This window comes from Pseudophryne corroboree, chromosome 3 (assembly GCF_028390025.1).
Source record: "Pseudophryne corroboree isolate aPseCor3 chromosome 3, aPseCor3.hap2, whole genome shotgun sequence".
NCBI classification, from domain to species: Eukaryota; Metazoa; Chordata; class Amphibia; order Anura; family Myobatrachidae; genus Pseudophryne; species Pseudophryne corroboree.
Genome location: NC_086446.1, coordinates 41,084,140 through 41,099,422, shown reverse-complemented (window position 1 = coordinate 41,099,422; position 15,283 = coordinate 41,084,140). Strand labels below are relative to the sequence as shown.

General features: G+C 46.7%; 3 protein-coding genes across 3 annotated transcripts in view; all 3 read left to right on the top strand.

Annotated features, from left to right (window-relative positions):
- The window catches only part of LOC135054658 (uncharacterized), a 47,039-nt gene extending 41,949 nt beyond the window's left edge, over nucleotides 1-5,090 (top strand). Inside the window, exons 2-3 of the mRNA XM_063957899.1 lie at nucleotides 2,843-3,740; nucleotides 5,015-5,090. Of these exons, the coding sequence (XP_063813969.1) occupies nucleotides 2,861-3,706 (846 nt within the window). The 5' untranslated portion in view covers nucleotides 2,843-2,860 and the 3' untranslated portion in view covers nucleotides 3,707-3,740; nucleotides 5,015-5,090. The remainder of the gene's footprint in view (nucleotides 1-2,842; nucleotides 3,741-5,014) is intronic.
- Nucleotides 1-15,283, top strand: part of LOC135054654 (zinc finger protein 271-like) — a 502,501-nt gene that overhangs the window by 164,417 nt on the left and 322,801 nt on the right. The window lies entirely within an intron of this gene.
- LOC135055873 (zinc finger protein OZF-like) lies at nucleotides 4,972-7,011 on the top strand. Its single transcript, XM_063960427.1, has one exon. It carries the CDS (start codon nucleotides 4,972-4,974, stop codon nucleotides 6,328-6,330), a length of 1,359 nt encoding a protein of 452 aa, XP_063816497.1. The 3' UTR covers nucleotides 6,331-7,011.

Sequence of the window (15,283 nt, the reverse complement as noted above, 5' to 3'; positions counted from 1 at the left end):
GAGTTACAATTATCACATACTTGGACGATCTCCTCATAAAGGCGAGGTCCAGGGAGCAGTTGCTGATCAGCGTAGCACTCTCTCAGGAAGTGTTGCAACAGCACGGCTGGATTCTGAATATTCCAAAGTCGCAGCTGATTCCTACGACGCGTCTGCCCTTCCTGGGCATGATTCTGGACACAAACCAGAAGAAGGTGTTTCTCCCAGAGGAGAAGGCTCAGGAGCTCGTTACTCTGGTCAGAGACCTCCTAAAACCAAAACAGGTATCGGTGCATCACTGCACGCGAGTCCTGGGAAAGATGGTGGCATCATACAAAGCCATTCCCTTCGGCAGGTTCCATGCGAGGATCTTTCAGTGGGATCTGTTAGACAAGTGTTCCGGATCGCATCTTCAGATGCATCGGCTGATCACCCTGTCCCCCAGGGCCAGGATGTCTCTTCTGTGGTGGCTGCAAGGTGTTCACCTTGAGGGCCGCAGGTTCGGCATACAGGACTGGGTCCTGGTGACCATGGATGCAAGCCTCCGAGGATGGGGGGCAGTCACTCAGGGAAGAAACTTCCAAGGGATGTGGTCAAGTCAGGAGACTTGTCTGCACATAAATATCCTGGAACTAAGGGCCATATACAACGCCCTGAGTCAAGCGGAGCCCCTGCTTCGAAACCAACCAGTGCTGATTCAGTCAGACAACATCACTGCAGTGGCCCATGTAAACTGCCAGGGCGGCACAAGAAGCAGGGTGGCAATGGCAGAAGCCACCAGGATTCTATGTTGGGCGGAGAATCACGTGCACGCACTGTCAGCAGTGTTCATTCCGGGAGTGGACAACTGGGAAGAAGACTTCCTCAGCAGGCACGACCTCCACCCGGGAGAGTGGGGACTTCATCAAGAAGTCTTCATGCTGATTGCAAATCGATGGGAACTGCCACAGGTGGACATGATGGCGTCCCGCCTCAACAAAAAGCTAAAAAGGTATTGCGTCAGGTCAAGGGACCCTCAGGCGATAGCTGTGGATGCACTAGTAACACCGTGGGTTTTCCAGTCGGTCTATGTGTTTCCTCCTCTTCCTCTCATACCAAAGGTGCTGAGAATTATAAGAAAAAGAGGAGTGAGAACAATACTCATTGTTCCGGATTGGCCAAGAAGGACTTGGTACCCGAAACTGCAAGAAATGCTCATAGAGGACCCATGGCCTTTGCCTCTGAGACAGGACCTGTTGCATCAAGGGCCCTGTCTATTCCAAGACTTACCGCGGCTGGGTTTGACGGCATGGCGGTTGAACGCCGGATCCTAGCGGAAAAAGGCATTCCGGATGAAGTTATTCCTACGCTGATAAATGCTAGGAAGGACGTGACAGCAAAGCATTATCTCCATATATGGCGAAAATATGTTGCTTGGTGTGAGGCCAGGAAGGCCCCTACAGAGGAATTCCAGCTGGGTCGATTCCTGCACTTCCTACAGTCAGGAGTGACTATGGGCCTAAAATTAGGGTCCATAAAGGTCCAGATTTTGGCCCTATCCATTTTCTTTCAAAAAGAACTGGCTTCACTGCCTGAGGTTCAGACGTTTGTTAAGGGAGTGCTGCATATTCAGCCTCCTTTTGTGCCACCAGTGGCACCTTGGGATCTTAACGTGGTGTTGGGTTTCCTGAAATCCCACTGGTTTGAGCCACTTAAGACCGTGGAGCTAAAGTATCTCACGTGGAAAGTGGTCATGTTGTTGGCCTTAGCTTCGGCTAGGCGTTTGTCAGAATTGGCGGCTTTGTCATGTAAAAGTCCCTATCTGGTTTTCCATATGGACAGGGCAGAATTGCGGACTCGTCCGCAATTTCTACCAAAAGTGGTGTCATCTTTTCATTTGAACCAACCTATTATGGTGCCTGCGGCTACTCGTGACTTGGAGGATTCCAAGTTGCTTGACGTTGTCCGGGCTTTGAAGATTTATGTAGCCAGAACGGCTGGAGTCAGGAAGACTGACTCGCTGTTTATCCTGTATGCATCCAACAAGCTGGGTGCTCCTGCTTCAAAGCAAACTATTGCTCGCTGGATCTGTAACACGATTCAGCAGGCTAATTCTGCGGCTGGTCTGCCGCATCCAAAATCAGTGAAAGCCCATTCCACAAGGAAGGTGGGCTCTTCTTGGGTGGCTGCCCGAGGGGTCTCGGCATTACAGCTTTGCCAAGCTACTACTTGGTTGGGTTCAAACACATTTTCAAAATTCTACAAGTTTGATACCCTGGTTGAGGAGGACCTTGTGTTTACCCATTCGGTGCTGCAGAGTCATCCGCACTCTCCCGCCAGTTTGGGAGCTGGGTAAAATCCCCATGGTCCTTACGGAGTCCCCAACATCCACTAGGACGTTAGAGAAAATAAGATTTTACTCACCGGTAAATTTATTTCTCGTAGTCCGTAGTGGATGCTGGGCACCCGTCCCAAGTGCGGACTTTCTGCAATACGTGTATATAGTTATTGCTTAATAAAGGGTTATGTTATGTTGTCATCCATTGGTTGATGCTCTGTTGTTTGTTCATACTGTTGACTGGGTAAGTTTATCACAAGTTATACGGTGTGATTGGTGTGGCTGGTATTAGTCTTACCCTGGATTCCAAAATCCTTTCCTTGTAATGTCAGCTCTTCCGGGCACAGTTTCCTTAACTGAGGTCTGGAGGAGGGGCATAGAGGGAGGAGCCAGTGCACACCAGTAGTACTAAATCTTTCTTAGAGTGTACAGTCTCCTGCGGAGCCTGTCTATTCCCCATGGTCCTTACGGAGTCCCCAGCATCCACTACGTACTACGAGAAATAGATTTTCCGGTGAATAAAATCTTATTTTTGTTGTTATTCAGGATGGGCACCTTTCTGATATGAAGGCCGAAGATTCAGAGGGAGAAGAAGAGACATATGTGACTGATATGAAGGCAGAAGATACAGAGGGAGAAGAAGAGACGTATGTGATGGATATGAAGGGAGAAGATGAGACGTATGTGACGGATATGAAGGAAGAAGATATAGAGGGAGAAGAAGAGACGTATGTGACGGATATGAAGGCAGAAGATATAGAGGGAGAAGAAGAGATGTATGTGACTGATATGAAGGTAGAAGATATAAAGGGAGAAGAGACGTATGTGAATGATATGAAGGCAGAAGATATAGGAGGAGAAGAAGAGACGTATGTGACTGATATGAAGGCAGAAGATATAGAGGGAGAAGAGACGTATGTGACTGATATGAAGGCAAAATATATAGAGGGAGAAGAAGAGACGTATGTGACTGATATGAAGGCAAAAGATATAGAGGGAGAAGAAGAGACGTATGTGACTAATATGAAGGCAGAAGATACAGAGGGAGAAGAAGAGACGTATGTGACTGATATGAAGGCAGAAGATATAGAGGGAGAAGAAGAGACGTATGTGACTGATATGAAGGCAGAAGATACAGAGGGAGAAGAGACGTATGTGATTGACATGAAGGCAGAAGGTATAGAGGGAGAAGAAGAGACGTGTGTGACTGATATGAAGGCAGAAGATATAGAGGGAGAAGAGTCGTATGTGACTGATATGAAGGTAGAAGATATAGAGGGAGAAGAGACGTATGTGATTGATATGAAGGCAGAGGATATAGAGGGAGAAGAAGAGACGTATGTGACTGATATGAAGGCAGAAGATATAGAGGGAGAAGAAGAGACGTATGTGAGGAGAGATCAGAAGTGAAAGGAAGAGGAAATCCCTACAGATATCAGCACAGGTAATAATCCTTATTACAGAAAAGAGTCACATTCTCCTTGCTGCATCACTACAGATGTCTCTTACCCTACACTCTCCTCTGTCAGTACAGACTAATGAGGGAAATGTATCTGCTCAATGTGGGAGTCGGGTAACATCAGCCCCTATTATACTCTCTCCCTCACATCATGTCATTGTCTTACCTGCCCAGAGATCTGGCCAGTATCCTCCCCACACTCTCTGGTGTATCTCATACATCAGGAGCCATCATCCCCTATTGTTCTCCTGCTCTCCACCTCACGTCATGTCACTGTGTGTTACCAGCCCAGAAATCTGACCAGTCTCCTCCCCACACTATCTGGTGTATCTCATACATCAGGAGCCATCACCCCCTATTATACTCCTGCTCTCCCCCTCACATCATGTCACTGTGTGTGTAACCAGCCCAGAGACCTGACCAGTCTCCTCCCCACACTCTCTGGTGTATCTCATACAACAGTAATTAGGTCGTCACTATAATGATTGACTTATTGGCTTAATTTACTAGCATAAGTCTGGGACTATTCTACCTGGGGATGACCAGAGGACCGTATAGAGGCTGATGTTGCAACATACATATCCACCCTGAGCACTTTGTGTAGTGTGGAAGCAGATGTTGGTAGTTCAGCCCACAAGTGTTCTGTATGTATGTGTGGGAGCAGTCTGGATAGATATTGTGTTTAGCAATGTCACTAGCTGAAGAGGCTTCCTGTTCTGTAATGCTGGCCTGTGTACGTTACATAGCAAAGTCTGCATTATGTGGGGGAGAGATAATCATTGGTGATGTGCCATCTGCATGTCGCTGTGGCTGGGGCTATGACATCTGTGATTGTGGGAGCAGAAGACAATATTTTATCTGTTCTCTGAGAGTCTTACTTGATGTTAGTACATTTATAATTGTAATAATGTGGTCATAGGTTATAAGTTGAAATTTAACAACTAAACATTATTCATAATAGTGACAAGGTGGTGTAGTGGTGAGCAGTGTTGTCTCGCAGCATTAGTGATGAGTTCAGTTCCCAACCAAGGTTCTATCTGTGTGGAGTCTGTATGTGTTTCCTACAACTCTGCAAAAATCATACTGGTAGTTTAATTGGCTTCTGACATATATAAACCCTAGTGTGTCATGTGGAATATAGATTGTTAGCTCCACCGGGGCAGGGAATAATGTGATTTTCTAGTTATTCTCTGTAGAGTGGAGTTTTATGTGTGCAATGTATATAGAACTGTGCATTATAATAGTTATATTATTTCCAGCAGATGGAGGCACAAGCAGGAATTCCTTGGAGGGAGATCTCATCTTGTCTGCAGATAGTAAAATAGAAGATAACACCACACAGGATTCTCCAGGAAACATCCCCATTACTCTAACTATATATCCAGTACCTGATACTTCATCTGATCCCACTAATCGCGATGACTGTTCATCTAATACCTCAGATTTTGTTACACATCATGCAGCTCATACATGTGATAAAATATTTCCATGCTCTGAGTGTGGGAAAAGTTTTGCACGCAAATTACAACTTGTTATACATCAGAGAAGTCATACAGGTGAGAGACCATTTCCATGTTCTGAGTGTGGGAAATGTTTTATAGTCAAATCACATCTTGTTGCACATCAGAGAAGGCACACAGGTGAGAGACCATTTCCATGTTCTGAGTGTGGGAAAAGTTTTGCACTCAAATCACCTCTTGTTAGACATCAAAGAAGTCACACAGTTGAGAAACCATTTCCATGCTCTGAGTGTGGGAAAAGTTTTGCACTCAAATCACCTCTTGTTAGACATCAAAGAAGTCACACAGGTGAGAAACCATTTCCATGCTATGAGTGTGGGAAAAGTTTTGCACGCAAACCAGAGCTTGTTATACATCAGAGAAGTCACACAGGTGAGAAACCATTTCCATGTTCTGAGTGTGAGAAATTTTTTTCACTCAAATCACATCTTGCTAGACATCAGAGAAGTCACACAGGTGAAAAACCATTTCCATGCTCTGAGTGTGGGAAAAGTTTTGCACTCAAGTTACATCTTGTTAGACATCAAAGAAGTCACACAGGTGAGAGACCATTTCCATGCTCTGAGTGTGGGAAAAGTTTTGCACTCAAGTTACATCTTGTTAGACATCAAAGAAGTCACACAGGTGAGAAACCATTTCCATGCTCTGAGTGTGTGAAATGTTTTCTGTGTAAATCAGATCTTGTTAGACATCAGAGAATTCACACAGGTGAGAAACCATTTCCATGCTCTGAGTGTGGGAAATGTTTTCTGTGTAAATCAGAACTTGTTATACATCAGAGACGTCACACAGGTGAGAAACCATTTTCATGCTCTGAGTGTGGGAAAAGTTTTGCACGCAAATCACATCTTGCTAGACATCAGAGACGTCACACGAGCGAGAATGCATGCTCTGAGTGTGGGAAATGTTTTCTGTGTGATTCAGAACTTGTTATACATAAGAGAAGTCACACAGGTGAGAAACCATTTCCATGCTCTGAGTGTGGGAAAAGTTTTGCAGGCAAATCGTATCTAGTTAAACATCAAAAATTACACAGGAGTAAAGCATTACTATGATCTGATACACAATAGGGTTGTAGCAACATTTTTTTGTATTGGACAGATCCGGACTGCCCATCTGTCACCTCTGGCATATTCCAGAAGTGCCAATGGACTGGTGGTTTCATCCAGTTCCACAGAGAGATGGGAAGGCCGTGTGCAGTGCAGCCTCTAGCTCTCTGGTTTAGCTGCCCCTACTTTCCAAAGTGTCTGTCTCCATGGAAATGGGCGTGCAGTAAGTCCACGCGCCCCTCGCAGCACGTCCTCGTGTGTCATGTCCTTGCGCCCCCCGTGATGTACGCTTGCAAGTTTACAAATGCCCAATCCAAATAGGAGCCCCATTTTGTCCCTGCCAGTAGATATAGGCACCACTCTCCACATCAATACCAGACCATCGTGTTATATAAGCGTCTATGGGCCTAATTCATGGTCGATCGCAAAACGAAAATCTTCCGCTAATGGGAAAAACTATGTGCACTGCAGGTGGGGCAGATGTAACATGTGCAGAGAGAGTTAGATTTGAGCGAGGTGTGTTCAAACGAAAATCTAAATTGCAGTGTAAAAATAAAGCAGCCAGTATTTACCCTGCACAGAAACAATATAACCCACCCTAATCTAACTCTATCTGCACATTTCTCATACATCCTAGGGGATGCTGGGGTCACATCAAGAACCATGGGGTATAGACGGGATCCGCAGGAGACATGGGCACTTTATGACTTTCAAAGGGTGTGAACTGGCTCCTCCCTCTATGCCCCTCCTCCAGACTCCAGTTTAGAATCTGTGCCCAGGCAGACTGGATGCACTCTGAGGACCTCTATTGAGTTTCTCTGAAAAGACTTTCGTTAGGTTGTTTTATTTTCAGGGAGAACTGCTGGCAACAGTCTCCCTGCTTTGTGGGACTTAGGGGAGAGAAGTCAGACCTACTACTGTGAGTTTAAAAGCTCTGCTTCTTTGGCTACAGGACACCATTAGCTCCTGAGGTACCAGAAGACAGGTGAGTAGAAGAAAAGAAGACTTTAGTGACGGCTTTGAGGTACCGCTCAGCGATCGGCTCCCACACTCCGCGGCACTACAGGGCGCTGACTGATACACTGCTGCATGAGTATCAGGGTGAAAAACGGGGGGACACACACACACACACACACAATTATTTTGGTGCATTATATTTACATTATAAAAGCGCTGCAGGTCTGGGGCATTTTTCTGTGGTGTTTCAGACCGGGATTGAGCGCTGGGGTGTGATCTGGCAATAACTCACTCTGTCTCTCTGACAGGCTTTACTGTGGGTTTGTCCCCTATAGACCCAGTGTGTCTGCGTGTGTTGGGTGCACGTGTGTCGGCATGTCTGAGGCAGAGTGCTCTTCCCAGGAGGAGACTGTATTAGGGACACAAACAGCTGTGGGAGTGACCCTGTCTGCACCGCCGACACCAGATTGGGTGATTGTTTTGAATGCTAATGTGGCTCTGATAAATAAAAGATTGGATAAATCTGAGTCTCAGAACCAGGCATGGAAGAAATCCTTAGAGCAGGCATTCCCAACCACGGTCCTCAAGGCACACTAACAGTGCAGGTTTTAGTGATATCCAGGCTTCAGCACAGGTGACTTAATTAGTAGCTCAGTTATTTTGATTTAACCATCTGTGCTGCAGCCTGGATATCACTAAAACCTGCACTGTTGGTGTGCCTTGAGGACCGTGGTTGGGAATGCCTGCCTTAGAGGATGTATTGTTTCAAGTCCAGACCCCTCGGGGTCACAAAAGCGTTAATTTGCCCAACTGGCAGGCACGGATACCGACACGGACACTGACTCAAGTGTCGACTATAGTGACGCCAGATTAGATCCAAAACTGGCGAAGAGCATTCAGTACATGATTGTGGCAATAAAAGATGTATTACATATCACTGAGGACCCTATTGTTCCTGATACTAGGGTCTGTATGTATAAAGGAAAGAAACCTGAGGTAACGTTTCCTCCCTCTCATGAACTGAACATGCTTTGTGGAAAGGTTTGGGAAAATCCTGACAAAATTTTTCAGATTTCCAAAAGGATTCCAGTGGTGTATCCGTTTCTCTCTGGGGATAGGGAAAAATGGGAGTCACCCCCCATTGTGGACAAAGCTTTATCAAGGCTGTCCGAAAAGGTGGCTCTTCCGTCCCTTGACACGGCAGCCCTAAAGGATCCTGCAGATCGTAGGCAGGAAAATACATTGAAATCCATCTGTCACCACGGGTACGCTACTCAGACCAGCCATTGCGTCTGCGTGGGTGAGTGGTACTATCGAAAAATCTGAAATAGATAACCTGGATAGGGATAGCATTCTTTTGACACTGGGTTATCTCAGGGACGCTGCAGTCTACATAAAGGAAGCTGCGAGGGATTTCGGCCTCTTGGAATCAAGGGCGAATGCCTTGGCAGTCTCAGCTAGGAGAGCATTGTGGATTCATCAATGGAATGCTGATGCTGACTCTAAGAAAGCTATGGAGTCTCTACCGTATAAAGGTGGTGTATTGTTTGGTGACGGCCTCGCTGACTTGGCATCTATGGCTACCCGCGGGTAAGTCATAATTTTTACCTTATATGCCTGCACCACAAAAGAAAGCACACCACTATCAGATGCAGTCATTTCGGTACAGTAAATACAGAAAGGGCCAAGGGTCTTCCTTCCTTGCTACTAGAGGAAAGGGGTAAACGATCACCGGCCGTGGCTAGTTCCCGGGAGCAGAAGTCTTCTCCGGCTTCTGCTAAATCCACTGCATGACGCTGCGGTTCTTCTGCGGGAGTCCGCACCGGTGGGGGCACGTCTCAAGCTCTTCAGTCAGTTCTGGGCTCGTTCGGCCCTGGACCCTTGGGTTTTAGAAAGTGTCCCAGGGGTACAAACGAGTTTCAAGACGTTCCCCCTCACCGATTATTTCAAATCAGCCTTACCAGCTTCTCTTCCGGACAGGGAGGTGGTATGCGCAGCATTACAAAAATTGTGTCACAATTAAGTCATTGTGAAGGTTCCCCCGTCACAGCAGGGAGAAGGCTTTTATTCGAGCCTGTTCGTGGTCCCGAAGCCAGATGGCTCAGTCAGACCAATCCTGAACCTCAAATCCCTCAATTTCTACCTAAAAAAAATTCAAATTCAAGATGGAATCTCTCCGGGCAGTGATCTCCAGTCTGGAGGAGGGGGATTTTATGGTGTCGGTAGACATAAAGAATGCCTACTTACATGTTCCCATTTATCCTCCACATCAGGCTTACCTGAGGTTTGCAGTGCAGGATTGTCGTTACCAATTTCAGACGTTGCCGTTTGGTCTGTCCACGGCTCCTAGGGTTTTCACCAAAGTAATGGCCAAAATGATGGTTCTCCTGCGCAAGCAAGGAGTCACAATTATCCCATACTTGGATGATCTTCTGATAAAGGCGAGATCCAGGGACCGATTACTGCAGAACATTACGCTCTCCCTGACAATTCTGCAGCAACATGGTTGGCTCCTAAACTTGCCAAAATCACAGTTGGTTCCGACAAGACGGCTGTCATTTTTGGGAATGATTCTGGACACAGAATTACAGAGAGTTTTTCTTCCAGGGGAAAAGGCTCTGGAAATTCAGAGCCTAGTCAAACAAATTCTGAAACCAGCAAGAGTATCGGTCCATCAATGCACTTGGTTTCTGGGGAAGATGGTGGCGGCCTACGAGGCCATTCAGTTTGGCAGGTTCCATGCCAGAGTGTTTTAGTGGGTCCTGGTAGACAAGTGGTCCGGGTCTCATCTGCACATGTACCGAAGTATAATCCTGTCTTCCAAGACCAGAATCTCACTCCTGTGGTGGCTGCACAGTTCTCACCTCCTAGAGGGACGCAAGTTCGGGATCCAGGACTGGATCCTAGTGACCACAGATGCGAGTCTCCGAGGCTGGGGAGCAGTCACGCAGCGGGAAAGCTTCCAGGGAAGATGGTCAAGCCAGGAAATTTGTCTACACATAAACGTGCTGGAGTTAAGGGCCGTTTACAACGGCCATCTACAAGCGGAACATCTTCGCAATTCGGCCCGTCTTGATTCAGTTGGACAACATAACAGCAGTAGCAAACATAAACCACCAGGGTGGAACAAAGAGCAGAACGGCAATGGCAGAGGCCACAAAGGTTCTCCTATGGGTGGAAAGGCATACAAGCACTCTGTCAGCGATCTTCATTCCAGGAATGGACATCTGGGAAGCAGACTTCCTCAGCAGACACGATCTCCATCCAGGAGAGTGGGGTCTTCATCAAGAGGTCTTTGCAGATGGGACACGTCTTTGGGGAATCCCTCAAATAGACATGATGGCGTCTCGCCTCAACAAGAAACTTCAGAGATATTGTTCCAGGTCGAGAGACCCTCGAGCAATAGTGGACGCCCTAGTGACACCATGGGTGTTTCAGTCGGTGTATATGTTTCCTCCACTTCCACTTGTTCCAAAAGTGATAAAGATCATAAGAAGAACAGAGGTGCGATCCTCATGGTTCCAGACTGGCCAAGGAGGGCTTGGTATACAGATCTTCAGGAATTACTCATAGATGATCCCTGACCTCTTCCTCTGAGGGAGGATCTGTTACAGCAGGGGCCGTGCGTGTTCCAAGATTTACCGCAACTTTGTTTGATGGCTTGGTGGTTGAACGCCGGATCCTAGCTCATAAGGGTATTCCCAAGGAAGTCATCCCCACTCTTATTCAGGCTAGAAAAGGAGTAATGTCTAAACATTACCACCGTATTTGGAGAAAATACGTGTCTTGGTGTGAATCCAAGAAGGCTCCTACGGAAGAATTTCAGTTGGGACGTTTTCTCCATATTCTACAAGCTGGTGTGGATGCGGGCCTAAGGTTGGGCTCAATTAAAGTACAAATTTCAGCCTTATCGGGTTTCTTCCAAAAACAATTGGCCTCCCTTCCAGAAGTTCAGACTTTTGTGATAGGCGTGTTGCACATCCAACCTCCCTTTGTGCCCCCAGTGGCACCGTGGGATCTTAGCATGGTGTTGCAATTCCTTCAATCTCATTGGTTTGAACCTTTAGAGAAGGCAGAGTTGAAATTCCTCACTTGTAAAGTGGTCATGCTGTTGGCCTTGGCATCCGCAAGGCGGGTGTCTGGATTAGCATCCTTGTCTCACGAGAGCCCTTATTTGATCTTCCATGAAGATAGAGCAGAGTTGAGAACTCGTCAGCAATTTCTTCCTAAAGTGGTTTCGTCGTTCCACTTGAACGAACCTATTGTGGTACCAGGGGCTACTGACACCTTGCTGGAATCAAAGTTTCTCTATGTATTCAGAGCTTTGAAAATTTATGTCGCCAGAACGGCTCAGTTTAGGAAAATAGAGGCTCTGTTTGTCCTGTATGCTCACAACAAGATTGGGGCTCTTGCTTCCAAGCAGACTATTGCGCGCTGGATCTGTCATACGATTCAGCAGGCTCATTCTACGGCTGGATTGCCATTACCAAAATCAGTGAAGGCCCATTCTACCAGAAAGGTGGGCTCGTCCTGGGCAGCTGCCCGGGGGGGTCTCGGCATTACTACTTTGCCGAGCGGCTACGTGGTCGGGATCAAACACCTTTGCTAAGTTCTACAAGTTTGATACCCTGGCTGATGAGGACCTCATGTTTGGTCAATCGGTGCTGCAGAGCCATCCGCACTCTCCCGCCCGTTCTAGAGCTTTGGTATAACCCCATGGTTCTTGATGTGACCCCAGCATCATCTAGGACGTATGAGAAAATAGAATTTTGGTACCTACCGGTAAATCCTTTTCTCTTAGTCCATAGACGATGCTGGTCACCCGTCCCAGTGCATACTGTATCTGCAGTTTTTTGTTACGCTTCAACACGTTGTGTTATGTTTTTAGTCAGCCTATTGCTGACGTTGTTCATGCCGTTGACTTGCATTATGTTGAATGCCATGTTGTACTGCGTGTTTGAGGTGTGAGCTGGTATGTATCTCACCTTAGTTTAACAATAAATCCTTTTCCTCGAAATGTCCGTCTCCCTGGGAACAGTTCCTATAACTGGAGTCTGGAGGAGGGGCATAGAGGAAGGAGCCAGTTCACACCCTTTGAAAGTCTTAAAGTGCCCATGTCTCCTGCGTATCCCGTCTATACCCCATGTTTCTTGATGTGACCCCAGCATCCTCTACGGACTAAGAGAAAAGGATTTACCAGTAGGTATCAAAATCCTATTTTTACATCTGCCCCACCTGCAGTGCACATGGTTTTGCCAATTAGAGATTTTGAAAACACCCATTGCAGAAATTGCTAATGCATCGCAATATGCGGGTTGATCACAAAACCATACACAGTTATCGGAACATCGTAGATTTTTCCTATATGCGCCAGGCAAGGTCGTACACAATTTGTGCGACACAAACGCTGGAAGTGGTCATCGCTGACGTCAGAGGGCCTCCTTAAAAACTCCTAGGCACGCTTGCATTTTTTCAGACACAGCCAGAAAACAGCAGGTTTCCGCCCAAAAACGCCAACTTCCTGTCAGTCAAACATTGGCTGCATTGCGCTCATGATCTGTACATAATATATGTTGCTATTTTTGTTAACACACGTGCAATGCGAACGCTGCACCTACACAGTCGTTCGATAATCATCCGGATTGCGAATCACAAATTTTACAAGCCTTTCTGGATAAGAGCATAGAGAGATTCTTCAAGAATGTATGAGATCAGTGGGTGTGGTAAAAGGATTGGGTGTAACCAAGTATTATAAAATAAGTGCACCATCAAATTTCAAGTTATCTTCCTGTAACCTTGAGAGAAACAAATGCTGTCTCTCAGTCTGTACAAGGGCGTGGTCTTTGGAATAAATAATTCTTTATTAAACTGAATCCAATTCAATCTGTTACTTCATACAACATGGAAATAAACTATTCAACAGACATAGAGAAGCTAGCGTGAGGACATGGAGTTGCAGGTAAACGGGAAACTTAAGGAGGAAGGTTACTAAACACAGTGTCTGGACTGTAGGTATAAGAAAAATAGGGAATGTGGGAGATTGTACTTTGTACACATTTGTTGCTAGGAATAAATAGTGCCCCAAGATTTCCTGAAATGCTGGAATACCTTTATCTTTCCATGTCTGATAGTGAGCTATTGTGAGAGAGGGTAAGAGGTCAGGGTTGCCTGAAAATGGAACATATCTGGAACAATGCGGATCTGTATGTAAACATGTATTAATAGTCACCCAAGTCTTATAAGTGTCTGTAAATAAAATATGTGACAGTATACCTCTAGGACGCTATGTACGGGGCAGATGCAGAAGGGCGGCAGGAGAGAATGGTGAAAATAGCTCTTCCTCTAATGGTAAACTAGTGAAACGAGACAATCGTGAACAGTGGGAAATATAACAAAATGCTTATTTAGAAAACGTCTGAATATCTGGTAGATGAAGGCCTCCTCCAGACTTTGGTTGAATCATCTTTAGTTTGGAAAGTCTAGGAGTTTTGCCTTTCCATATACATTTAGAAAAGGCTTTCGTCCACCGAAGGTCATCTGAACTTGAAAGCACCAGAGAGAGCATTTGTAAAGGATAAGCAAGTTTAGGAAATAAAATATTTTTAACCACTGCTCTCCTTCCCATTAATGACAGAGGCAGATCCATCCAATCCTAGCAATGACCACGGAGAAGCTGGCAGAATACATTTTATGAATGGAAGGGGAAATAAAAATACCTAATTTTCTCTTACGTCCTAGAGCAGTGATGGCTAACCTTGACACTCCAGCTGTTGTTGAACTACACATCCCAGCATGCCCTGCATCAGTTTTAGCATGGTCAAATAACAAAACTAGCAGGGCATGCTGGGATATGTAGTTCAACAACAGCTGGAGTGTCAAGGTTAGCCATCACTGTCCTAGAGGATGCACATTAGTACCATGAGGTATAGACGGGTCCACTAGGAGCCACTGGCACTTTAAGAGATTAATAGTGTGGGCTGGCTCCTCCCTCTATGCCCCTCCTACCAGACTCAGTTTAGAAAATGTGTCCGGAGGAGCCGGTCACAGCTAGGAGAGCTCCATAGGAGTTTTTCTAGTTTTATTTTTTTCTTAGAGTTAGGCACAGGGAGGCTGCTGGCAACAGCCTCCCTGCTTCGTGGGACTTAGGGGGGGAGTAGTGTCCAACCCAGAGAGGTTAATGGCCACTATCTCCGCTGACAGGACAGTGAGCTACTGAGGGTGATGATCGTTAGCCGCCCGAGGCAACCGCTCACTCCCGCAGCATGCCGCCACCCCCAAACAGCCAGAAGATTCCGGTGGTGAGTGTGGCGGCAACAGGGTGGGAGCGGAGTACTGACACTGCGCTCCGGAGGCTCAGCGGTACACAGTGCGGCGCTAGGAGGGGTGCCCTGAGCCAGCGCAAATTCGTGAAGGATCTGGGTTCCATAGCTGCGGGGATCTCCTCCTTGTCCGTCTCAGCTCGCAGGGGTCTCTGGCTGCGCCAATGGTCTGTGGACGCGGAATCCAGGAAAAGTGTGGAGGACCTACCCTATACAGGTCAGGCTCTTTTTGGGGAGGCGCTGGATGCGTGGATTGCTACGGCTACCGCGGGTAAGTCTCCTTTTCTTACCTCAGCTGCACCGGCTATGAAGAAAACCTTTTTCTCCCAACACGTCACAGTCCTTTCGGACTGCAAAGACAAAGAAGTCCAAGCCCCCTACTACCTTCTTTAGAGGTAGTCGAGCAACATCCAAAAAGCCTGCGCCTACAGGTTCCCAGGACCAGAAGCCTGCTTCTGGTTCCTCAAAATCCTCAGTATGACTGTGGACCGCACAGCCTGTAGAACAGGTTGGTTGGTGGGAGATTCAGACATTTCAGCCACGTCTGGGTGTCGTCCGGCCTGGATACAGGATATTGTGCCCCAGGGGTACGGGCTGGAGTTTCAAGAACGCATCACCAATTCTTCAAATTAGGCTTGCCTGCTTTACTGACGGAAAGGGCTCTCCTAAAGGAAGCCATCCAA

Bases quoted from the DNA above. Each gene is read 5' to 3' on its own strand.
- LOC135055873 (XM_063960427.1), top strand. From the start codon at position 4,972: ATGTATATAGAACTGTGCATTATAATAGTTATATTATTTCCAGCAGAT.